The sequence below is a fragment of the Chiloscyllium plagiosum genome, unplaced genomic scaffold (genome assembly GCF_037043375.1).
Source record: "Chiloscyllium plagiosum isolate Xiang-an unplaced genomic scaffold, Cpla_swu_hap1 HiC_scaffold_7, whole genome shotgun sequence".
Taxonomy (NCBI): Eukaryota; Metazoa; Chordata; class Chondrichthyes; order Orectolobiformes; family Hemiscylliidae; genus Chiloscyllium; species Chiloscyllium plagiosum.
In genome coordinates this window covers 88,263,427-88,291,250 of record NW_028270145.1, presented here as the reverse complement: position 1 = coordinate 88,291,250, position 27,824 = coordinate 88,263,427, and the positions used below count along the sequence as shown (strand labels likewise).

Sequence of the window (27,824 nt, the reverse complement as noted above, 5' to 3'; positions counted from 1 at the left end):
GAGAAAGGAATTGTCATTGAGGATTCTCGTACTAAAAAACTTTCTGCTTTAAATTGCACTTGTAAAAAGTGTGGATTTGAAGACAGAGCTCAAGGAGGGGTTAAAACCTAGTTCTCTAGCTAAGAACAGAGACTATGTTATTTTAATGGTGCTTAAATTGAGTTTGAAGACAATTTTGCTGTGTGAAATGAATATTGAAGTTAAATTAAATTGTGACCACCAAAAACCCTTTTTTGTGAGTTAATATATATTTTGATGTTTTAATTAATTTTTACATTATTGCTTGATTTACTTAGTAATAAGGCAAAATTAATTAATAATTATAATAAGAGTAACTCATTCCCAGGAAGGTTATACTAAAGTAATTAAAAATTTAAAATGGAATCTTGTAGTTTTGCTTTGTGTTCCAGTAATATGCAATAAAGTAATTTAAGGCCAAAAAACTCTTTCATTTGCAATATAATTGCTTCTTTTTGCACATCTTCAGTACAGTTAATTAAAAGCACTGATTATCTTCAGTTACACTACCTTTGTACCTAAAACATCTTGACCAAATGATAAAACAGGTGCAAGTATATTTAAAAGTAAAATTGCAATTAGCATTGGAAATTGTGAAATTGATAGAAATTGCTGCTAATTTTAGTGTGTGACAACATAATTTATCCACCTCAAACACAGATAGTGCTCAAACGAACAATTACCTCCTTCTCCATTTGCAATCTGCAGGTGAAAGTGTTTGCTAAATATTTAAGCAACGTGAGGATGTTTTCTCACATTGAGTAGGTTTCTACCGTGTGAAATAGGAGAGAGGAGTCGAATGAATAGTTTCTAGTTAAAGGTGTAGAAATAGATAAGACATTTTTTCTCCTTCACTGGAAGAGGTTAAGTTGCTTGGGAGGTAGCCTTTTTAGTGGAATACATTAACCATTAAGGGCCAGGCTGGCAGTCTGCACTGTGTTGGATTCAGTTTGTTCATTCATGAAATCATATCCTGTGCATTTCTTGAATGGCTGTTCCATTTGTAACTGGCACTGGAAATATACAGAGTGCAATTTGTGGGAATGTTTATATTGCTCTTGCTCTTCTGTTGCAATAATTCTGACACTGAAATGAAGGACTTGAGAAGAAATGTTAGGTAGTTGTGCCATGGCAGAAGGTGGCTACAAAAATTTATGTATTTTTGGATTGAAGTGAAAGTGAGAAGAAATGTTGATTCAGTACACAACTGTGAGGGACACATTATATATTTTTTGAATTAATTTAGATATGTCAGCCTGGCCTGGGCAATTTAATTTCTAATTGTAAAGTATATGTTTGTCTTGAATGGAAATATTGATATAATACTTCTGCTCTGATTTAAATATCACATTTAAACAGTACATTTTACATAAATGGATATATTTATCAAGCATGTTTAATTGGTACAATTATACAGCACACAGTGTTTCTGTTTACACAGTACCTGCACTGTCGTTAAATGGGAACATTTATAAATTGCTTTCTGTAATTGAATAAACATGTTTATAAAGTGTTTACTTCTTTTTTTCTTCATTCAGTTTTCTCCCTGTATTGTAGTTCTTCCAAATATTAAGGCTTATGCTTGCAGACGGTTCCGTTAGGTTTCAGTGACCCTCTACTACTACCCCCAAGTGGTCTTAACAGGTGGTGAATTCAAGTGTACATAATTATATACTAACTATTTAAAAGGAGCTTTTTGTACTGTACACATCATTTGAAATGAATGCAAAGGTTGCAACCATGCTCTATTAAATGGATTGTTCATGCAGAGTAACACTATTTATTTCTTATACAAGCTGTGCTGTACCTGAATAAGTTAGCTCTTTTGAGTTAAATCTGTGCTCTATTTTAATGAACAGAATTAAATAATACATTATTTTACTGGATGAATTCATACATGATCTGCTTGAAATAAACATGTTAATCTAATATGAACTCTGCTCTTTGTTGTCTAACTGAATACATTTATACAGCTGTTGTGGCATGCAGATGATTATATAGTTTATGGACTCTTAAAATGGGCATATTTACTTTGTACCATCAATCTAAAGGAATACATTTAAACAGTGCGTGTTCAATTTAAATCAGCATATTTCTAAAATATGTGCTCCATTTAGGAAAACACATTTTACATAGCATGAACTGTATTTTAAAATATTTGTTTCTGCAAAATGTGCTCAATTTGAATAGCCTGTACCTGTGTTCAACTTAAATAGACATTTGTGTATGCGTTCTGTTTGAATAGACTTATTTGCACCTTACCTGTCTTCTAATTAGATGAGCACTTTTGTACAAAACATGATTCTACCCAACAAATTCATCTTCATATTTCTGGCCTTCTGTTAAACTGTTTACTTTGTAGTACTTTAAATCAGACAATTATTTTGATGAGCTTTATATTTGGTTCATTTACTGTTTTTCCAATATGCTGAGTAAATTTTCTCTAAGAGTGGCTTTACAAGTATGCCAAAGCCACTTGCATGGAAGCATTCCGGAATGGTATCATCGTATGAAGTCTATTATTTTATACCTCCATTAGGTTACATCTGACAGTTTCTGTTTCAATGGCTGATAAAATCTTTTAAATGAATTAAAGAGAGTGTGGAATTTAGATTCAATTCAGAATGAATGTTTTAGATAGTTTGTGTAAATCCAGAGTGATCACAATCTGTCAATTTTCTCAGAAAAAGACAATAAAAGGGAATAAAATAGCAAATCTGGTCTTTCATAGCATTGAGACAATGATAATTAAATAATTAGATAGGAATTGATTGTCTAGATTAGGAGGTAATTGCAAATGCCACTAAAATAGTTCTGTGAAAATTTCAAACCTAAGTTCTGCTTGGTTTGTACAATCTGTCTTCTAATGTGAGTCACAAATACAGTTTGAATTATTCTTTTCATAATATTAGACACAAAACCAAGCCTTGTGTAGCACAAGAGAACAATCTAACCTCAATGGGGTTAGTGTAGCTGTGTCCTTCTGCTCTGCCACTTACCTCATCCCTAAAATCATAACATGAAAATGATTCCTTCAATAAAATGAAGAGACAAAGCCAGGCTTCTGCAAGGGAGAACAAGATGAAGTTTGGTCTTTACAGCCTTAATTAAACCATATACCACTGTCAGATTCCAAAAACAATGTGTACACCATTTGGTATTCTATGACCAGTCGCAAAGGTATGGACTCTTACACCCAAGTGACAAATTGTCAAAGCCTTATCCAGTCCAAAGTGGATGGTGAAATGTTTGTATTTTGTGTTTGGTTGTGTCTTGGGACTGAAGATGCCTATTCTACACAGCATGTCAAATCTGGTTAACACACCACTATTTATCTTTACTGCTTAACTGGAACAATAGTATGGTGCACCGAGTGCTTGTAGATCGCGCTAAGCATGTAGCCACTTTTTGACGCTTCTTTTGTGCTCTGTTGAGCCATTCCAGTGAGCAGATCAGGCAATATTTCATAAGGTATTCTGGGATTTGGTGAACCTTTCAGGAAACAAATTGTGGTCGACAAGTTTAGCATGAGTGAGCTGGCTCAAGACCATTGAAGGGTAGAAAATAGATGTAGAAGACATTGAGAACCCAAGCTTTGTATATTACATGTTTGCATTATATGTTTGTGTTGTATTGATTCTTTATTATGTTGTATGTGCATTGTGTCTTATTTCTGCTCTGTGTGCGTTTGTATGTTGCATTCTGAATATTATGAGAATAGAGCAGTTCCATAAACTCATTATTCCTAATAATAATTTTGTTAGTTTGTAGGTAAACAATATATTTGTTATTTCTCCTACTCATGCCACAATTATGTGATCTTCTGGAGTTACTCCTGTGCGCATTTGAGCCATCAATCTGGTTTCAAAGATCCCAGGAGCATCCCTGACCTGACATAAGGGGTCTGTTCCTTGGGGGTTGATGTAAATGTCTTAGTTCATACAAGGTTGTGATTCTGTGATGTGCTCCATTTGTTTTTCATCCCAATCCCCAGAATTTGATTGTTGCATTCTGTGAGCTCATAGAAGGCAAAGTCATTTTTATCAGTGACATGAATTAAATTCTTATTCACAAGATTATTTCCCCACTTTTGCTTCTATCAGTATCACAGCAGTATTGTTGCAAATAAAAAAAATACAGAAAAAATCAGAAGTTTTTAAATCAATTCAGGTACCATTTTTCCTCCATGTTTTTCTCCTCCCCTCTTGAAGATGCTTAGATATAGAGTCACGATGCTGATGACTGCCATATCCTCACCCCCTGGGACTCTTCCTCTTGTGATAGACTAGATAGAAATTAGGAGAAAGTGAGGACTGCAGATGCTGGAGATCAGAGCTGAAAAATGTGTTGCTGGAAAAGCGCAGCAGGTCAGGCAGCATCAAAGAGCAGGAGAATCGACGTTTCGGGCACAAGCCAGGTAGAAATTGGCAACAGGCTATTCACAACGAAGTAGTCCCTAAAATTACTACATCAGGTTATTGGTTTAAATAGTTTGTTTTTCTTCAATTCAATTCTAAATAGAGGAAATATACAGAGCATAAATCAAATATTATAGGAAATAATATGGCCTCCAAATATATTGTAAAATACAGTGAGGGCATTTGAGCAACCAAGTTCCTGACTACAACCTCGATAAGCAGTCAGTCATACCTGCAGATTAGAGAAAAGTAGATGATTATTTATCTCCACATTGCTTAATGGACTGTTTTCATAGTCCATTATTTTTTTGATTCTGGATTGAATAACTTGGTAATCTGTCTTCTGATTCCCTCTCGGGGGAGGGTAAAGGGTGACATCGCTCTCAGCTTCAGAGCTGTCAGTGGGAAAACAATCCCTAATTTCATCACAACACACTGTTTACTTATATCCACATAATGTAACTTGCACGCCTTGGATATGCAGCAAATGGAGAAAGCATGCATGGATTTCACAGGTAACAGGATTACGTGGGCATATAATTGATCCATGTGGGAAAATGACAGAGCTCTAAACGTGTCTACACTTTAAAAATGGAGTTTATGAAATGCACATTCGTATGTTTGAAGCAATCAGTATGTCAATTCTAACAGATCTTGGTGCCAGCTGCTTTGAAGACAGTGCATCCGCTTAAAGTTCTTCCCTCTGCCTTAACTCACTCATAAGCACATGCCTGTTATGTTGATAGGACAGAATCATGTTGCAATTGGAAAGCTTGTGAAAAGAGTAGAGATTAATAGTTATGTATCTTTTCATCTGACCCTCACTGACATACCAACATACAACAGAATTTACATTCAGATAGTATTTATAAACCCTGAAATCAAAGGCATTTTCCTGACATCTGATTATTTAGATAGGGATGAAAGCCATGCAGACAACGAATAGAAATCCTGTCCATATCAAATCCTGACTGGATCAATATAAATTTTCACATGCAACAAGTATTCATTCAGCAGGCAACTATAGTGAGTACAAAAAGTGTCAACACATCATTTGAAGACAACAGGTACAGAATGTGCATTGGAATTAGCATTGCAATCAAATATAAAACTGTCAAAGCTTAAAACTCCCTTGGTGCTCCTTTGTGATTACTCATATGGCTTGCGCATGCCCTTGAAAGCAAAGGGTCCCTTGCCCGATATTCCTAAGAGCTCTGAAAGCTTATCCATAATGGAGGGGGAAGGCTTAAAGCGGTAGTCTATGGATGGGAAAAGAGAACACACTTTAAAAGAAATTCATGATTGCGTCCTGTTTCACTTTGAAGATTAAAAATAGTTAACATTAAAAGCACAATAATACCAAAAAAGAACAATCAGTGAGCTAAAGTCCTTTTGACTCTTCTTTTACACTTCAAGTACTTGGTCTCTGCTACACTCACACATGCCTGCATATTGATCACTTTACAAGGACTAGAGTTGCAAAATACCTTACTTCAGGGGCCAAAGATATACATTAACCATGTAGTGAAAAAACTGCTTTCCAGTGCGTCACAATATTATGATCTACTGCTGTGCTGTGATATGTAAAATCTACTTCATTTTCTGCTAACCTGACAATTCCACTTAATAAACTTCAAAAATACTGAAGCATTTTACTTGTTCAAATAAACTTTAATATTCTGAGAAAATAATTCTCATTGCATTCAGCAGTATAGTGTTCTGGCAACTGTTATATCATGACTTTTCTGAAGGACCCATGCTGTGCGGATTTTCTGTCTTGCAAGCTAGACTTTTCAATGTGTTACATGCAGGCCAATTTGTAGAAATCAAAAATGGTTAGAGGCATGTGAATTGCCGTACTTTACAGAGCACCATGCCTTTTGAAACATCTTGAGATGCAATGAAATCCTGAATCTGTTCAGAATCACTGATAGTTCTACCATCACCGTTTTGCACGTATCCTAATTGCTGCAGTATTTACCATTTCTGTACCAAAGTTTCTGCTAGAAATATTACAAATGTAGCAATTTTCCTTTAAAGAATTTCTACAATATTATTGGAATGTTCCTTTCATAAAACAGATGAATCCTTCCTGAATAAAAATGTAGTTATGAAAATAATAATTCACATTAATTCTTCTTTATGTTATGTCCTTTTAATGCAATATAAGCAAACACACATTTATCTATATGCCTTACTGGGAATAAATGCTAGTGAGTGATTCTGTCCTTGCAGGAATTGTCTATACATTTTAAGTTCTGGATCAGTTTTATTTTTTAGTCTTACCTCTATTTAAGGAACAGAGGGAAACATATCTAATTTACAAATTGATATTCCTATTGAACAGATATTATCAAAGAAAGATGTTCTTAATGTGAAACAAGACACCTTTTTTGGCTATTCAGCACATTCATTACCTGGAAGATTCAAGAGAAAATTGTATCATTGCCACTTTTCAAATAGCGTTTGATATACAGAATTGGTGACAGGAATACATCTGGCTGTTATGTAGGTTGACTACTGAAATCTTTCTTTTCAGTTTTTTTTACTACAATTATCAAATAAAGGGAATCTTCACAAACATTCTTAATGCTACTAAAACACTGCAACTAAAAGAAGCCTATCCCCTGACATCCCCTTCCCCCTCTCAGGAAAATTAAAAATTTTACATTGTCCTCCAGAGCTACAGTTTATTAGCAGTGAACAAATGTAAGTCAAAGACATCTTTCTATCAAAAGCAAACAAATTGGCAAAAGTTTGTAAAATTTTAGTATGTGGAGTTAGAGGGTTACATAATCAAACTTCGAAAAACAAATCGACGAAGGGTGGGTAGAGTTAATATTTCAATTGGGTTGCAAAGGTAAAGGAAAATTTACTTGTTACTTGTTGTCACGTGGTTGGTCTCTCTCTTTTGATTTTTTTCTCTCTCACTTCACGGTGACATCTGCTATCAGGCTAAGCAGGTGTTCCTGTGTAAACGAACGTGGCCTGTTTGTGTTTCACTGTACTTGCTACTGCACAGTCAAATGAGCAGTGTGATTAAGAATCCTGTAAATTTTTGAAAAGGGACGGATGGCTGCCCTACTAGAACCTAATTACAAAGCAAGAACATCCGCGGCTCGGTGCTATCACTGCAGTGGCGAACAGCAGAAATTAATAATATATAATAGCATCATTCTTGCAATTTATAAATGAAGTAAAGTGGGGGAGGTTTCTGCTGATGCGCCGTTTCGTGTTAATTTTGCAAGATTGAATAGAAATTGGAATTTTAGTGAGGTGAAACCTTGCTGACATGCTCCTGCAAGTTGCGAACATGGGATTAACACTGCATCTTAAATGTAATGTCCGTATGATTTGAGCAGGGCTGTTTTAATCAATGAAGCCCAAACTATCCAGCTGAGGGATGCATTGCGATTACACCTGGTTTGAAGTCTCTGAGGAAGTCTGTGATGGCTACTTAATAATAAAATGTGGTGAAGTATCTCATCCTAAAGCAATACCTTTAATAATGGTCAGTGATAGTTACATTGATAACCTCAACTTGCTTGCATTGAATCATTCAGTGAGTTGAACAACCTGTGAGGAAATGGTCTCCCTGAAGTAGCAGCAAGCAGTCCTGACTTCTTCAATATATAAACAAGCAGGGCAGAGGCGCCAGTCTTGCTGAATAAGTAAAGAGAGGTAAAAGCCATACCTGTATTGGCCCTATTAGTGAGAAGAAATTGCACACAGTCACCTAACTAGCTTTTATTCCCAGAAAAACATACTGACAAATGTGCATTTGCTTATATTGCATTAAAAGCTACACAATATAAAGAAGAATTTTTTGTAATTATTGTTTTCACAACTGCTACATTTATATACATTTTTTAAATGGATAAATCACTACAATTTTATTTAGATTAACAAAAAATGAATGCCTGTGTTTAAGACAATTAAAAGATCAGAGTCAACTAGACATTTTAAACTATACAAAATAGGAGATGAGCTCAAACTGCCGATTATGTAACTGCCTTGTATCACACATGGGTGTCTTATTACAAGCAAGGATGTTGTTTTGTTACAGTGTATTTTTTAAAATTGAAATCACAGTCCAGTAATGGCAACAAATGTCAAAATGCATGGTCTGTCACAGACCCTACTTACAAGCAAATCTGTGTTGCTTCTGCATTGACTTATCTCTGTTGCACCATGTAAACTGGGGGAGGGGGAGAGACACACACGGCACAAACTATCCTACAAATGTCAGTTTATTTCACAGTGTGTACAGCTCTTTCACAATAATTGGTAACACAATTTGGCAAGAGACCAACTGCATTTCAGAGTTTGAAACAAAACATCAAACCAGTTGTTCGAGTTAATTTTGTACACGAAATGTAATTTAAAAAGAATTTATGCAGCAGGGTTAAGAAGCACAGATCAGGTACAAATTCACTTGTGACCTCCGTAGCCTCTTAGCAAAGCAACATCCTTAATTATATGTAACATAAATGTTCACACAGCAATGTTGAGTATCATGACCTTTATTAATGTCACATGTTGGAGATTTTAATTTTCAACATGCAGGCATGCTGTGTCAGAAATCATTTTGTCCTTTTCTAAGATTTTTGGCATGTAAATTCGTTCTTTTAGGAGTTCAATGTGGAATAAATATGTAACCCCTTCGGAAGTTACAACAGATGTTAGGCCTGTGTCCTGTCACACTACATCTGTGTGTCACCATATGTCGTTGTCACCCATTATTGCCTGCCCTCGCTCCATATCCCACCCTTTCCCCTTAACTATCCACATTGAGAGTTTGTTTAATTGCACCATCACTGTTAAAAACAAAATGATCATTCAATACTGAACTGAAAACAATACGAATTACATTTTCAAAATACATTAGGTATCAAATTACTAAGTCTGTAGTTACAATTCAGAGTCTACGTAGCTTTAAAGCAAAAAACAGCCTCCCTCTGTCACTTGAGACAACGTTGAATATGTGGGTTACTGAGTTGAAAGGTTTGGAGTGATACCACTAATCATGAGAGTGAAGTATGGATAGTTTATAAAAATCATTTGGATTTCAAGTCCAAATCACAATCTGGAATTGATTTATATTTTTATTTGTGGTTATAAATGAAAGAAGAAATATGTTGCATTGGAATAGAATGTGCTTCAGAGTTGAAAAGTATTCTCTCAACTGAGGTCATTGTTGCAATGTTGTAGCCAATTTGTGCCCAGCAAGGTCCCACAAACAGTATTAGGATAAATGGTTGGGTATCTATCTTTCTGCGATAACTGTTGGCTAGGACAATTGGAGAACATCCCTATTCTTCTCTGAGAAGTACCACAATATCTTTTAAGTCTGCCTAAAATGATAGGTGGAGCATGATGCCTCATATTTAATGTTAGATCTGAAAGATGTACCATGTGTGGAATTTAGAAAACCAATTTTGGGACATCATTGATGACTAGTAGATGAAATATATAAAGCAGAGAGGTGGTCATCTGCTCCCTGTTCCATGCTAAGTTAGTTGATCTCAGCTGGGTAACGATAGGGGTGCTACAATTAACCTTACTACTGCATGTTAGGGGCTGTAAAAATTATCTAGAGAACCAAGTCCTGAAAATTACCCAGACATCCCTGCTGGAAATGTGCTGCGTGGACAAGGTGGGAGGATAACATCCAACTCAAGTATGATGATTGTACGACCACTCCCTAGGTCCATAATCAAAACTGGCACTTGTGCATCCATGCACACAAGGTAAATGATGGAAAAACTCATGAGACAGCTTCAAAGCAAGAGGAAAGGTGTGGAATAAAATTGCTGAGCAAGTAAAATATTCTTTTTAAAATTGGCATGAATATTCAGACTCTCTGAGCACCCTGGAATGGGGCTTGTGGTCCTATGTATTACACCTTACCACAAGTATGGAAGAAATGATCAGTGCTGCGTTTAGGATAGATCAGATTGATGATACGACTCTGTTTAAATTTGCTGTTCAGTTCTGTTTGGTTTATGAGAGCAGAAGCTCACAGAATGCAAACAACGTGTCAACTGCACTCTGATGGAGGATATGGGATATGGGAGGATGCTTGGAGTTGAACAATGATTTTCCATTCTCTTTTGCCCATTCCTTAAAACTGAAAGCTTGGAGTGCAGGTGATATGTATGATGGAGCATGCAAAGGTACAAGGATCAGTAGTAGACCATCAAGCCTGCTCTGTCATTCAATAAGATTCTGGCTGATCTAATTGTAACCTCAAGTCCACATTCCCACCTACTCTTGCCACCTCACCAAGAATTTATGCACCTTCACCTTAAAAATATTCACAGACTCTGCTTCCACAGCCTTTTCAGGAAGAAATGTCTGAAGCCTCATCACCCTCTAAGGGAATAATAATCTCTTTAAATAAAAACCGAAAGGTCTGCAGATACTGTAAATCAGAGACAAAAATAGAAATTGCTGGAAAAGCTCAGCAGGCTTGGCAGTATCAGTAAGAGAAATCAGAGTTAACGTTTCAGATCGAGTGACCCTTTCACAGACTCTACCCTCCCTGTTCTGAGGAAGTGTCATTCGACCTGAAATGTTAACATTTTGCTGAGGTTTTCCAGTAAGAATCTCCTTAAATCTGTTTTAAATAACTGACCTCATAGATTTAAACAGTGACCACTTAGTTCTAGGCTCTGCCAAAAGAAGGAACATCCTCCTCATGAGGATCTTAAGTATTTCAATCAAGTTGCTGTTACATTTCTAAACTCTAGCAGATAGAAGCCTAACCTGTCCAGATTTTCCTCATAAAACAACCCACAAACCACTATTTCAGCTTTATATCTGGTAAGCATTCTCTATTAGGTGTATATGAAGCTATGCCTCATTATCTGTGGACACCTTTAATAGAAAGGAGAATTATTGTGCCAAGAGGGATAGCATGGTGGCACAGTGGTTAGCACTGATTCCTCACACGCCATGGATCAGGTTCAATTCCAGCCTTGGCTGACTGTCTGTATGGAGTTTGCATGCTATTCTTATGCCTGAGTGGGTTTCTACCAGGTGCTACAGTTTCCTTCTGTACTCTAGAAATGTGCAGGTTAGCTGGATTGACTATGCTGAATGTGGTGTTGTGTGGAAAGATTGGGTATGGCTGAGATGCTCTTCGGAGAGTTGTTATAGACTTGAAAGGCTGAATATCTTGTTCTGCATTGTAGTGATCCTACGGTTAAATTGGGAATCTGACTAGTTTTACCTGCTAAAAATACAATATCAAACAATCATTAAAGTAATAGCATGTCAAAGCAAGTATCATGATTTAAGGATGCATTTGATTTAAAATTGTTATGCATTTACATTTGAAGAGACAATGTCAGTGTTATTATCTCACAGGAAGACAGTTTAAAATATTTATACTTTATGGAAGACAATGATGTCATCCATTGAATCTATGGAATTCCCTGCCCTCAGTGAAGCAGTTGAGGTTATCTTTTTAAGGCAAAGATAAATAGATTTTTGAACAGAAAAGGAAATAATGGTTATAGTGTGTCTGTGGGTAAGTAGAGTTGAATCCACCAAAAGATCAGCCATGATCTTATTGAATGATGGAGCAGGCTTGAGGGCCAGTTGGCCTATTCCTGCTCCTAGTTCTTATGTTCTTACATTCTTATTGCAACTTTGATTAGCTTTGATGTTGCAAACCTACATTTTATTTGCTTGTGTGTGTCTGATAAGAGGGAGATAGTGGTATAGTTGTAATATCACTGGACTAAGAATCCAAAGAACAAGGTTGATGCTATGGGGGAACCAGGTTCAAATGGCAGCTAACGAAATTCCATGCAATTAATTTATTTTTAGTTTTATTAGTTTTTGTAATGATGATCATGAAACTATCATTAATTATTATAAAAATCCATCCGTATCATTACTATTCTTCAGGGAAGGCAATTTGATCTCCTTACCTGGTTTGTCTTACATGTGACTTAGAGCAATTGGGTTGACTCATAACTACATTTTAAAATGGCCTGTGCCAGCTATTCATTTCAAGGGTAATTAGGGTTGGGCAATAAATACTGGAGTTGCCAGCAATACCCATATTCTGTAAAAGAATTTTAAAAATCGACCATATTTCCTAACAAAAAACAATACCCAAATTATGACATCGCAAGAGATGACATGTAAAGTTGGCACCATCCCCAAAATGTCTCCATTGCAGCTGGAGTTGACTGAGCAGCATGGGCTTGGGTGTGGTTTTGGTCTGCTCTTGGAACAGTGCCTGCATGAAATATTCTTCAAATGTGGCATTACTGCCATATTTTCTGAAAAAAAGAGTAACCTTGTCAAGAATGGGCCTTTCCTGATAGTAGCAGTGTAAAAATAAAATGCATGTGACAAACCGTTTTTGCAGATATTTGAAATGGAAAGTACAGCTCATAAGCTGGTAGGCCTGATGTGATAACTTTTCTTAGAGTTGGGGAAACACGTTTTGACAGTCCATGAAGTTCTGGTTTAGAAAAAACTGTAACCTCACATTCACTTTAACATAGTTTGTCCTCAGGGTAATATGGAAAGAACAATGGAGGAAGAGGCCCTTTAGCCCATCAAGACTGCACTGACACAGGATGCCTTTCTAAACTAAAAGCCTTTTGCCTCTATGTGGTCTGTATCTCTCCATTCTCTGTCTATTCATATATCTGTCAAGATGCCTCTTAACCATTGCTATTGTGTCAAACTCTACCACCTCATCTGGCAGGTCATTTCAGGCACCCACTACCCTCTCTGTTAAAAACTTGCCTTTCATATGTCTTCTAGCTTAAATCCATGTCCCCTAGTAATTGACATTTCTACCTTGGGTAAAAGATTCCAACTATCTATTCTATCCATGCTTTTAATAATTTTGTAAATTCTTTTCAGGCCATCTCTCATCCTTCAACACTCAAGTGAAAACAAAATTGGATTTGTCCTAGAGTCACAGAGTCATAGACAAGTACAGCATGGAAACAGACTCTTCGGTCCAACCCATCCATGGCGACCAGATATCCCAACTCAATCTAGTCCCACCTGCCAACATCCGGCCCATATCCCTCCAAATCCTTCCTATTCATATACCCATCCAAATGCCTCTTAAATGTTGTAATTGTACCAGCCTCCACCAGTTCCTCTGGCAGCTCATTCTATACACGTACCACTATCTGTGTGAAAAAGGTTGCCCCTTAGATCTCTTTTATATCTTTCCCCTCTCACCCTAAACCTATGCCCTCTAGTTCTGGACTCTCCAACCCCAGGGAAAAGACTTTGTCTATTTACCCTATCCATGCCCCTCATAATTTTGTAAACCTCTATAAGGTCACCCCTCAGCCTCTGATGCTCCAGGGAAAACAGGCCCAGCCTGTTCAGCCTCTTCCTACAGTTCAAATCCTCCAACCCTGGCAATATCTTTGTAAATCTTTTCTGAACCCTTTCAAGTTTCACAACACCTCTCCGATAGGAAGGAGACCAGAATTGCACACAATATTCCTACAGTGGCCTAACAAATATCTTGTACAGCCGCAACATGATCTTGCAACTCATGTACTCAATACTCTGACCAATAAACAAATGCATACCAAACGCCTTCTTCAGTTTCCTATCTACCTGCGACTCCACTTTCAAGGAGCTATAAGCCTGCACTCCAAGGTCTCTTTGTTCAGCAACACTCCCTAGGGTCATACCATTAAGTGTATACATCCTGCTAAGATTTGCTTTCCCAAAATGCAGCACCTCGCATTTATCTGAATTAAACTCCATCTACCACTTCTCTGTCCGTTGGCCGATCTGGTCAAGATCCTGTTGTAATCTGAGGTAACCCTCTTGCTGTCTACTACACTTCCAATTTTGGTATCATCTGCAAACTTACTAACTGTACCTCTTATGCTCACATCCAAATCATTTATGTAAATGACAAAAAGTAGACTACCCAGCACCAATTCTTGTGGCACTCCACTGGTCACAGGGCTTCATTCTGAAAAACTACCTTCCACCACCACTCTCTGTCCTCTATCTTTGAGCCAGTTCTGTTTCCAAATGACTAGTTATCTTTGTATTCCGTGAGATCTAACCTTGCTAATCAATCTCCCATTGTTGAATGCCTTACTGATGTCCATATAGGTCACATCTACCGCTCTGCCCTCATCAATCCTCTTTGTTACTTCCTCAAAAAACTCAATCAAGTTTTTGAGACATGATTTCCCACGCACAAAGCCATGTTGACTATCCTTAATCAGTCCTTGCCTTTCCAAATACATGTACATCCTGTCCCTCAGGATTCCCTCCAACAACTTGCCCACCACCAAGGTCAGGCTCACTGGTCTATAGTTCCCTGGCTTGTCCTTACCATCCTTCTTAAACAGTGGCACCACTGCCAACCTCCAGTCTTCCGGCATCTCACCTGTGACTACCGATGATACAAATATCTCAGCAAAAGGCCCAGCAATCACTTCTCTAGCTTCCCACAGAGTTCTAGGGTACACCTAATCAGGTCCTGGGGATTTATTCACCTTTGTGCATTTCATGACATCCAGCACTTCCTCCTCTGTAATATGGACATTTTGCAAGGTGTCACCATCTATTTCCCTACAATCTATATCTTCCATATCCTTTTCCATAGTAAATACTGATGCAAAATACTCGTTTAGCACCTCCCCCATTTTTTGCAGCTTCACACAAAGGCCGCCAAGCTGATCTTTGAGGGGCCCTGTTTTCTCCCTAGTTACCCTTTTGTCCTTAACGTATTTGTAAAAATCCTTTGGATTCTCCTTAATTCTGTTTGCCAAAGCTATCTCATGTCCCCTTTTTGCCCTCCTGATTTCCCTCTTAAGTATACTCTTACTGCCTTTATACTCTTCTAAAGATTCACTCGATCTATCCTGTTTATACCTTACATATGCTTCCTTCTTTTTCTTAACCAAACCCTCAATTTCTTTAGTCATCCAGCATTCCCTATACCTACCAGCCTTTCCTTTCACCCTAACAGGAATATACTTTCCCTGGATTCTCGTTATCTCACTTCTGAAGGCTTCCCATTTTCCAGCCATACCTTTACCTGCACACATCTGTCCCCAATCAGTTTTTGAAAGTTCTTGCCTAATACCGTCAAAATTGGCCTTTCTCCAATTTAGAACTTCAACTTTTAGATCTGGTCTATCTTTTTCCATCACTATTTTAAATCTAATAGAATTATGGTCGTTGGCCCCAAAGTGCTCTCCCACTGACACGCCCAAATTTTCCTCATAGCTGATATCCTCCAAACCAGCCAACATCCTGGTAAACCATTTCTGAATCCTCTCCAAAGCCTCTGCAATTTTGTCGCGTGGCAACCAGAACAGTACATAATATTCCAAATGTGGCCTAACTAAATTTCTATACAGTTGCCACATGACTTGCCAATTTTTATAGTCTATGCACTAACCAATGATGCTTTATGCCTTCTTGACCACATTATCCACTTGTGTTACCACTTTCAGGGAACTGTGGACCTGTACACCTTGATCCCTCTGTATGTTGCTGCTACTAAGGGTTCTGCCATATATTGACTACTTTTGTCCTGCATTAGATCTTCCAAAATACATCACCTTGTATTTGGCTGGATTACATTCCATCTGCCATTTCTCTGCCCAAGTCTCCAGCCTATCCATATCCTGCTGTATCCGCTGGCAATGCTCCTTACTATTTGCTGCTCCCCCAATCTTATTGTCATCCATAAACATACACATCAGGCCACCTACATGCTTCTCTTATTCATATGAGAAACAACAGGGGTCCCAGCACTGATCTCTGAAAAACAACTCTGTCACAGATCTCTTGTCTAAAAGACACCCTTTCACGCCTACTCTCTGTCTTCTATGATTAAGTCTATTCTGTATCCATCTTACCAGCTCACTGTGAATCCCATGTAATGTCACCTTAGTATTGGCCTGCCGTGAGCGACCTCGTCAAAAGTTTTGTCAAAGGCATTGTCCATATAAACGACAACTTCCACCCTACCATCATCACTTTTGTGGGACATCACCTTTCTCCAACAAACCCATGCTGCATTTTGCTAATAAATCCATATTTTTCCAAATGTATGTAAATTCTATCCCGAAGAATCTTCTCCCTCTGACAGAAGACTCACCGATTTATAATTTCCAGGATTATTCCTGTTGCCCTTCTTAAACAAAGGAATAACCACAGAAATCCCCAGTCCTTTGGGACCTTTTGTGTGGCTAAGGTGGATACAAAAATGTCATACTAGGCCCCAGCAATTTCCTCACCTGCCTCCTGGTATAGATCCCAACTAGAGACTTGTCTACCTTAATGCTTTTTCAAAACATCCAACACCTCCTCCTTTTGTATATTGACATGCCCCAGGATATCAACATACTTCTCCCGAGACTCACCATCCACCTTCTCCTTCTCCTTTGTGAATACCAATGCAATGAATTCATTAAGGACCTCACCCACTTCCTCTGGCTCCATGTATAAATTACCTTCTTTGTCCTTGAGTGTACCTACCCTTTCCCTAGCAACACTCTTGCTCCTCTTATGTGTATAAAATACCTTGCAGTAAGTCTTTCTTGCAGTAATGTAACACATATTTGAAACATAACAATGTCTGCTCCATTATGGTACTGATTAATGCACCATGGGCAATGTCCATAATAACATAACTAGGCCTACTCTACAATAGGTGTCACCTAGCATTACGGCCACTGTCTACTTTCACATTTCATTCTCACCATGTCAACAAAGAAAGTAGCATTTTTGGACCTGAAAAATGTGATAGCGATAAAACAGTTTTTCAATATGACTATCTCACATTCTTCTCAGATTATCTTTACACCTCTTTAGGATCCTCTTCTCCAGTATATGTTATCCCATTAAGAACTCCACCCTGTTACCCTAAACACTATTAACCAGCAGTTTCAGCAATAGTCAGCATTCCAATTATAATCATAAATTGATATGTTAATATTAGCCCTTGGACATTGCCAATGTTTGAAAGAAAGTCAATTTGAGCAGACATCGATCTAGGGTTTTTGTTAGCAACCTTAATAAAATATAATGCTCAACTCTTTGAAAGACTGCAATTGAAGAAGTGTAAAGCAAGGTGTTAAACAGAATGTGGACACAATGGGCTGAAATCTTACCAAAAGTTAGATTGAAAAGATATTGCTTTGCATGCCTTCGCTAAAGGTTTCAATGTATCTGCATGGCCTCTAATCGAAAAGGCTGACCCAGAAATGCCAAGTATAATGACTTCTAATATACCAAACAACTGAATTTCTTTGGAATGCAAACTCATTGTGCGTCTCCAAAAGGAAGGGGTTAGCAGGATTTTGGAGTTCTTTGCATAAGGCAGTAAAAGGCCCTGTACTTTAACTGAAATGTGCTCAATAGCAACATAGCACGGGCGACACAGTGGTTAGTACTGTTGCCTCACAACACCAGAGACTTGGGTTCAATTCCCGCGTCAGACGACTAACTGTGTGGAGTTTGCACATTCTCCCCGTGTCTGCGTGGGTTTCCTCCGGGTGCTCTGGTTTCCTCCCACAGTCCAAAACAAATATGCAGGTTAGGTGAATTGGCTATGCTAAATTGCCTGTATTGTTAGGTGTAGGGGTTGTGCTTTGGTGGGTCGGTGTGGACTCGTTGGGCCGAAGGGCCTGTTTCCACACTGTGAGTAATCTAAAAAAAAAGCAAGGTCTTCCAAGTTAAGGAAGATGTTCCTCTAGCCCCAGGTGCAGAATCCCAGACAGAAGCTGCTTTGAGGTCCTTCATTTTAATCACGGGGAGAGTGTTAAATGTCAAGGGTGGGTTGAGGTTTCTTACAAGCAAATTGATCTCTTCCAGGGATTGCTATACCAACACAAAGAAAGTGTTGGTTTCATGATCAACAATAATATTCTTTTATACTTTTCTCAAGACAACATGGTTCACATTTTACATCAGTGATTCAGGTCAAATCTTTCTGTGCTTTCTGGCTGTTGTGAGGTTCAGAACTCCTTGGGAGCTAAAGCAGAGCTCTGTTAAGGATTATCAAAAGACAAGAGCTTTCTTCTTCAGCTATTCAGGTTTGTGAAACAACTCCACGGAAATGTGACAGTTGATGAGTCCCTGGGAGTCACTGTGTTTCTTTGAAGAAAAAAGCAAAATCGTCAGGAGTTCCCACTTTGTAATGTTGTAGATACCTGTGCGTCTGAGAACGACGAACAGCATGTTTGGTGGTGACTCAATCTGGTCCCATACATTAAGGATGAATTTGGCTGGGATCTAGAGGGTTTATAGGGCAGACCAAATCAGACTTACACAGCCAGGCAGACATTACACCATTTTTCCCTCCCTCTCTGTGTCTAAGGAAGGGGGTGAGAGAGAGAGAGGACTGCAAAGTGTGGTTAAGGATTGCAGATTGATAGGTTTTGTTTTTTGGGGGAAAAGGGGTTGTTAAAATGTGTGGCGACACTTTGAAATAAGACATGTCGGTACTGATGGGATGCGAGCGTCCATTTGAGCTGCTTTGCCAAAAGATGTGAGGGCTGTGCAAGTTGTGGGGTTCGGGTGGAAGGCAGAGAGCAAAAAGAAACTGAAAAAATACAAAGCAGGGGGAAAAAACGGATGGGGTGGGGGGAGTCTGCATTGTGGGGCTGAGACGGGGCAGCTTCAGTGGTCTTGGATCCCTTTCATCAATGGTGGAAATTACACACTCCCTCACGGATACATGATAATTATACATTGCTGCACACAGGAACTTGACAACGCTCCAGAAATGTGACAGAAAGATGCCCAGGCACCAAACACAACAGCTTTTTACTTTTTTTTGTTAGGTGGGGGCGGAAGAGAGAGAAGCCTTTGCACTAGTCGGGCGGTGAAAGGGGAGGGTCGGCTGGTTATTGTGCGGGCCTTTGAATTCATCCTATTCCTTGTTTACCTCGCTGGGCGCAGTGATATGATTTGTGCAATATGAGGTCGCAACATGTTACTGGGGACGACAATTTGCTGATTCAAGAGGGCGATTGTGTCTGGTGCCAGTCAGTCGCAATTAGGAAAGGCATCAGGGAGGCCTGAAGGAGCTGCAGTGTCTTGGGCCCAGCTTCATAGAAATCAGCTCACCTGAAACTAATTGTCACAACAGAGTCCGTATGTAAATGAGCCCCGGGGTTAGCGTGGGAAAAGGAAAACTGTCGCAAAGATAGGTGACCTGCTGGGCAGGGGGTCCGTTCAGGGGAATTCTTTGTTTGAGGAGTAAAAATTGTTTCTCTTTGTTTAAATCCTGGAATGAAAAGTAGAAGGGGAAGAAGAATCACAGAAAATCTAGTGGTTTGCTCAGAGCATTTGTATCACAGCCAAAACAAGACAAAAATGCAATGGACTTAACTTTTTTCTCTCGTTTCTTTTACTCTCTGTTTACTTGCTGCTGATAACAGGATGAAACTTTATGTTTCACGATATTTTTTCAGCCTTCTTGTTCTTACTCCTTACACCACCCCTCACAAACTTCCACACACCCCACTTTGAGGAAAGTGTTTACAGTTTTTGTAAGCTGTCTTTCAAAAGCTTCAACAGCCAAGCAGATTATTTCTGATGCATCTCATACTTCAGAAGATATTCTTTTAACACGGTGTCAGATTGTTAAATGAAGAATGTGCCCAGCCATTTTTTTTCAGTTCTTCAGAAAGTTAAGAGTAGCCAAACATGGTATTGTTTGGTAAAGTTGTCCTCTTTGACAATGGTAATATATTGATGAACAAACGGAGGAGTCTGTACGAAATAAAGATTCTACATAAAAAGCTCTGATTTTATACACAATGTCAGCCAGCTCATTCCCCATGTTGATTTACATGCCATTTTTTTTCTCTCTCCCAGAGTCTGGGCAACTAGCAGGTGCTTCGATTGAAGGTTAGTCGGACACAGCTGATCAGCAAATTTAACCCTAGGTTTTGTGCTGTGTTCATGTATAGCTTTGTGTCTGTGTGCTTGTATGTTTATGTGGTTCTGTGTGCACTTGTGAATTTACACATTCCTCTGTATGTTTGTGTGCGTGCTTGCATGTAAGTTTGTGCATTTCTGTGTCTGTGTGTATGCATATGTATGTTTCTGTCTTCATGTTTATGGGTGTTTGTGTTTCAGCATGTGTGTGTGTGTGCATGCATGTTTCTATATGAATGTGTGTGTGTGTGAGATGCAGTGTGTGTGTAAGTATATGTGTTTTGGTAGCCAGCAGTTTTAAGAACGTTTCTAATGGCTGTAAGATAATTGTTAATTCTTACTGACAAGTCCCTGCCTCCCCATATCAAGTGGAGAAGGTGGGGTTTGGGGTAGAGTCGGGGTTGGGGAAGTTATTGTGGGTTGATATCTTTCATCAAAGCTAAGAATAAATAAAAGGTATGCATTTAATCCTACTGCTGACTGTATTAAGGTTTTGAATTCATTGCCATCTGTGGGTTGATCAAACATAATAATACCTCCTTGCATAAATTTTAATAATGTTTTCTCTGACTTTCATATAAGGGGTATGTTGGGAAATAGTGTATGAAAGTAATTTCATTTGAAAAACTGTGAAATGGGTACACAGGGAGTTGTGTCCTATATATGCAATAAATTAGACTGAAACAGAGCTATGATATCAAATTGCCCCTGTCAGATTAGAGTTCACAAGTGGCAGTCTGACACCATTTGTAAACTGGAAGCTGTTGCTAGTGTCATTGTTCCAGTTCTGTATCCCAACCATTTCCCCATTTTATATTTTTTTCCCCATCACTGTCTTTCCCTCCCTGCTCCCTTCATCTTAACTAAGTTTGGCAAAATAAGCGACTCTGCTGCAGCAGCTAGGAAGCATTCTGCCGCCAACTCATCAAACTTTAATCGTAACTGCATCTTAGTTTTTGAATAAAGAACACTTAAAAAATTTAGATGCAAATTATTTTGCATTATTCATGCTCTCAGTGTCCTTGTAGATTTAAACACTTCTGAGGCCACCTTGATTCCAGTAATTACCTAGGCACTTGCTACTCTGTCATGAATAAGGTATTTCATACAAGCAAAGTATGTGCCCGATGAGCTTTTAAAGTCGCTTTACACTGAACTTGTGTATTGCTTGGTGTGCATGAGTAAGTGTAACATGAATTGTGATCTGTCTCAGGTGGTAAGAGGCTGTGTCTGGAAATGATGTGATAGAGGCTGAGGTCTTCTTGCACATGGTCATTTTCTTATTGCAAGAACTTAAGAAAAATAGTCAACATTTGCAGTCAATCACTAACTACACATTTGTGCAATTAATATTTAATTATTTTAATAATGTTGTGTGGCTCGCTTGTATAGTTTAACACATTAACCATTCTTTTCTGTCATTTAGAACATTAGTTCACGTTTTCATTTACTGAGCCTGTTAATGCCTTTTTTATTATTGTATAAAATGGATGCTTCACTTTGGATACTGCTCATAGTTTCTTGTTCTGGATTCCAAATCAGCATTTGTTAAGTGATCACTTTGTCTATACCTCAGTTTAATAAAATGTTTGGAAAAAAATTAAGCAACTTGACAAAAAATGGAACAGTTTGAAATTATTTATTTGTGTGTTTAAAACTCATTTTACTGTAGTAAGAGGTAGAATCATGTTTCTGTCACAACATAGAAATAACATTTTAATACCTGTCCTTCTAATTATACACACAGTGTATTGCGCTGTACACTTTCTACAGTTCTAATTTTCTTCTATAGATTCTCCCATTTAGTTTTTGAAACCGATGTCATGGTTTTATTATCCTTTCCCTCCTACTGTCACTTTTAAAATTTATTTTACGAAAACTGTTAATAGCTGTGTACAGTTTAATTATTATTTTCTTACCACACAGTCAGATCCAAGTGTTCACAGCTCTCTCTAAGCAAAAAGACCTCCATGAAATGACAGAAGCAATCTGCAGCAAATGTCGTTCCACTGTGTTTTGTATTGATGCGGGATGGTTTTGGGAACACATTGGTATGAAAGTGGTCCTATAACCTTGGTGTCAAATAACCCATTGCTTTGAGTTTGTATTGGCTGCAGTGTGACTCCAATCTATGATAACCATCTTACTGGGACTGAACCCTGAACTGTAAATGTTATTTTCGTGATTTTATCACTTTTTTTCTTTTCTATGATTGGAAGAATGGAAATGCTGATTACGTGGTGCTGTTGTGTGTGCACAATGTGAGGAAGTGGAAGAGCCAGATAGTGTTTATTCATTATGAAAATCCTGAGCAATTTTATAGTCTTCAAATATCATGAAGTGTCAGGTACTCTCCCGAGTTATGTAACTTTCACCAATATCACCATGATAGTTGAAGATTGGATGGTAAAGTCCATAGGAATTCATATCTCCGTATAAAACATTATTTAACAGTATTGCCTTTATTGTTTTGAGCTGTATTTAAATGTAGACAAGCTAAAAATTGTTTCCTATCACTCCAATTATCATAGAATTGGTCTATGTTGCATTAGTGACTGAGAGGGGAAGTTTTGTATCTCAAATTAGCTGCTGTGCAATTGACCATTTTGTGATGGCAACTGGAAAATTATAGCTGGCTCTTTCATCACAGGAACTCTGAATAACTAAATCTCGCTAATACACAATATTTATAGCTTTCACCAGAGAGTTGACTTGGTACTTGTTCAATAAATCTGCCCACTCTCGAACTGTCAGTAATATTGAGTTTTGGAACTGAAGAAAATGAGACAAATAGGAAAGAATTGAAGTTTCTTATTTGCATGTTAAACTCTTCAGTTGAATTATTAGGGACATTGGCAATAGTTTTGGGTGCTTTCAGCAGCTTTAGAACTCTGAAATACCCTTCTCGTTGCATGGCACATGAGTAGATTGAATTGGGCCAGATAGTCTAATGCTGAGGTGTTGATGGGGATGCAGTGAATGCCCAGAACAAGCATATCATAATGGCACTTTAGATACAATACTGATTTGATGCCAGGATGAAATTTCAGCATTCCAGCCTCTTAAACATTTGCAGAGCTAAATATGTGTTAAGCAGTTGGTAGGACAAATACCATCTCTCCCTGTGCCTCACCCCTGCACTATCACCGGGGATCATTAACTACTTACAAGTTAATTGCTGGTTGATTTTTTTTGACTATTATTATGATCTGACAAATGTTTGGTGCTTTCTATAGTTGATTCAACTTTCAAAAGATTTGCAATGTATCAGGTGTTCAGGATTTTTGTACAAACCAGTCACTTACAAAGTTGAGTGCAAGAAGAAGCATGACTGGGAGAGTGGGAAGAGGGCATGCAGAGCAGAACAAGAGTCTAGGAAGAAAATTGGAATAGGAAGAAGGGAAAGAATGGCTCTCTCCAGTAGATCACATCTGGGTTGTGCTACTTCAGTGGCTGCAGCATGGCTAATGCACTCCACAGTGAATGAGCCTACATGTGCAAATGGAACCTGTCCCCACTGCCATGATGGAGTGAATGGGATTGAAGGTCTACATAAACCCCTATGCCAGTGTGCTGGATTCTTCCATGTTCTATATTGCCAGAAACGTTCTTCCAAACAAACCTAACATCTTGCATAGTTTTGTATATCCATAAGCCTCCTTTTGTACTTACCCCATCACTGTTTTCATTTGAGCCCTTTCCATTGAAGGAGATGGCACTTGCATTCTCTTTTCCTCCTGCTCTGTCTGCAAGCCACTCATATCCAGCAAATCAGTAAGTGCAGATCCCACCTCTAATCTATCCTCAAAGATTATGCACGACATCACTGTCTGAGTTGATGACTGCGAGTATAAAAGTCAATGTTGCTACTATGTGTGTTTATCACTACTCTCTTGGTGTTCTTCCACTGCATGTCCAGGGTTGGAACTTTTCAGCATTGGAAATTAGAAGGTGACATGTTTAAAATTGTGGTGTGCAGAGAGCGGGAGAAGTAAGGAGCTCATATTTTCACCATTGTCAATCAGCTGACAGTATTAGATGAAGATGCAATAGGATGTGAGAAGCCTGGGGATTCCATCATCTTTGATGGATTCACTCCCAGAGCAATGGCTGTTGCAATACAGCCAACCTGGCCTCTTCCACGGATGAGGCTTAGGAAATGAAAACCCACCTAGCTACGTTCAATAAGCTGCTGATGCCTTTGCTTGTACATCACTTGTCATTCAAAAGGTGGGAGTGTGTCATTGAGTATTTTGTAATCCATTTTTCTAATGTGGCTGCGATGGTTGAGTAGTTGGCATTGTGTACAACTTGTAAATGTGCATGTGAGATTTGCGTGGAAAGGTGAAGAGACACAAGAACATTATTGAGAGAGGTTGTCGGTAAATGAGCATTGTGTGTGTAGTAATTTGAGCAATGGCTCTGGCTCCAATTACAGCTTGAAGATAGGAGAACTGAAGATGCATTCACTGACCTTGACTACATGTGAGAGGTCATTAAATTTCTTGCAACACTGCATCCAGGTCCTGGGGGGCTTGATTCCTGGCATTAAACCTCATGGTTATTTACTCTTATCACTTTTTGATTGTGAATCTGGAAGGCCTCCTTTCTCCCACCTCCCTGAAGATACAAAACATTTCTCTTCCTTTCTATATCCTCCAAAGCAGCATCTGAAGATCTTAGAGATTTTGCTCTCCTTTGTTGTGCTAGTTCTCATCCTTTGCCAGGTCGCAACTCAGCACCTGATTCAGTCACAATGCACCTCCATTTTGAGAGATGTAAGCTAGCTTTAATTGATTCCATCCACTCGTGATATTGACCCATTGCTGATACAAGCAGTCATGGGTTGTACTGCCCAAGCACAGAGATCATTCAAGTGACAGGCAGCTTGAGGTTGCTGGGCTATTTATATTGCAATTGACTAGCACAGGTTAATTGAGCATCATAACTTAATGCCCATGTTTAGTGCTGAAAGTTTTGCCCCTTTTTTGTGTTGCTGTTAGGCAGTTTTATCTGTTAGCATTAATCTTCCAACTATAGTTGAAGCTGTACTTCAGCAATTGCCTTTGCAATGGTACATCTACATCTGGCCTCCTATTTGTTACTTAATGTATGTTGTTAGATTTGACACATTGAGGTTAAACTTTGTTAGTAATAGGCCTTATTAATATACATCTTAGTTTTGTCATTAGCTATTTTGAGTAAGATATAATTCAATGAAGTTGAGCTTTATAAGAACACTATGGAAACATCTCTCAGAAATATCGCAAAATGTTTCACATACAACAACTACTCTGTTGTTCTGTTAGTAACTGTAACAACAATTTTATACACACCAGAGTCCCACAAACAACAGTAAGATGGATGAAAAGATAATCTGCTTTCTGGTTCTGTGTTTCTGGTTGACCAGTACACTGAGTTAACTTGCTACTTTTCATTAAATAGTAACTTGAAGTGCCTACCCGAACAGATAAATGGACCACCATAATTGGTGGAGGGGTAGTGTGGGGCAGAGTTGAGATGGAGTTAGTTTTACATTGCGTTCATGATAAGCAAGGAGTAGGGTGATGCTAAGCCTTCTTTTTGAAACCTGAAAGAGCAATACTACATGCACAAGGAGAAAGTGAGGACTGCAGATGTTGGAGATCAGAGTGGAAAGTGTGGTGTTGAAAAACCACAGCAGGTCAGGCAGCATCAGTGGAGCAGGAGAATCGACCATCTTTGGTATAAGCCCTTCATTAGACCTGTTGAAAATAAATCCTGATGAAGGACTTACGCCCGAAACATCAGTTCTCCTGCTCCTCAGATGCTGCCTGACCTGCTGTAGTTTTCCAGTGCCACACTTTTTGATACTACTGGCAGAAGGAAATTAAACAGTTTAAAAAGAAAAGAAAAGATTAGATTCCCTGTTTAAAAATAAGGGTTGCCCATTTAAACAAACTGAATAGGCAAAAGATTTTCTTAAAGAGCCAGTCATGAACTAATAGTTAAAGAAATTACTCCTGAGGCAGAAAATATATTCCAATTATATCTTGGTTTTAAGGTATACAATACAAGGACCATTTTACAATCTCAGAGATGATCATATGAGAGCTTCAAATAATTCGAGAAAAAAAAATCAAGTTTGTAAATGGTTATTGGCACATGAAATGATTTATTTCTAACAAGCTACTTTCAATTTGAACACGTATGGATTATTTTTCGAGATAAATATTCGGAAGCGAAAAGGCAAAATCCCAAGGATAGAAGACCAGTGAGGTGCTTGCATGATCCTTGGAGATGATCCTGCAAAAAAATCTAGGATATCAAGATAATGTTGCAATCTATGGGATTGAGTTATGACTGTGTCCTTTTTTTCTTAATGATGGCGATTTAGTGGACTAAATTGTGTTGGCATGCAAAAGAAATCTATAAGATCAGCAATGACCCCACAGAGAATTGAGGTACTGTTGAAACTACAAAGTTCAGAACAACTGTTACAATACTTTTTCAAAATCCTTTCTTATTTTGCTGCTTGCGATATGGCTGTCGCTAATGTTGGAACATGCATTTAAATACAGCAATTGCTAAAAATGATGAATGAGAAATAACTCTGGAGCAACGGAGTATGACACTGACCTTCAGTTTCAACCATTCTGCAATAGTTCTGGCATGATATTCACATGTCTCAAACTTTGAATTGACACTTCTGAAAATTCAACAGTGGCTGTTGACTGATTATGGGAATTTGGATTGAAACTTAAAAATGATCTTTGAAGTTTCGAATATATTTCTATTCACTGCATAAATGTAAGATTGATACTAATCAATCCAATAAGGAATTCAGAAAAATACCTCTTACTCAGAAAATGGGGAGAACATGAAACCTGCTGCCACTTGGGATGGTTAAGGTGAACAGCACAAAGATATTTAAGGGGGAATCTGTATAGATACATGAGAGAAAAAAGAATGTTGAAAAACTGATTGCATGAGAAGGCATAAACTAGGAGGATTCTGGATTAGTGGTGCTGGAAGAGCACAGCAGTTCAGGCAGCATCCAAGGAGCAGCAAAATCGACATTTCGGGCAAAAGCCCTTCATCAGGAATAAAGACAGAGAGCCTGAAGCGTGGAGAGATAAGCTAGAGGAGGGTGGGGGTGGGGAGAAAGTAGCATAGAGTATAATAGGTGAGTGGGGGAGGGGATGAAGGTGATAGGTCAGGGAGGAGACGGTGGAGTGGATAGGTGGAAAAGGAGATAGGCAGGTAGGACAAGTCCGGACAAGTCACGGGGACAGTGCTGAGCTGGAAGTTTGGAACTAGGGTGAGGTGGGGGAAGGGGAAATGAGGAAACTGTTGAAGTCCACATTGATGCCCTGGGGTTGAAGTGTTCCGAGGCGGAAGATGAGGCGTTCTTCCTCCAGGCGTCTGGTGGTGAGGGAGCGGCACTGAAGGAGGCCCAGGACCTCCATGTCCTCGGCAGAGTGGGAG

The 27,824-nt window shown here is 38.6% G+C and overlaps 1 protein-coding gene across 3 annotated transcripts in view; it reads left to right on the top strand.

Moving 5' to 3' along the window:
• Positions 1 to 27,824, top strand: part of LOC122551730 (zinc finger E-box-binding homeobox 2-like) — a 151,022-nt gene that overhangs the window by 16,816 nt on the left and 106,382 nt on the right. For 2 of the 3 annotated variants that reach the window (XM_087989233.1, XM_087989234.1), the window contains exon 3: positions 20,295 to 20,327. The exons of the other annotated variant lie outside the window; for it this stretch is intronic. In XM_087989233.1, the coding sequence (XP_087845359.1) occupies positions 20,295 to 20,327 (33 nt within the window). The remainder of the gene's footprint in view (positions 1 to 20,294; positions 20,328 to 27,824) is intronic. 3 annotated transcript variants of the gene reach the window in all.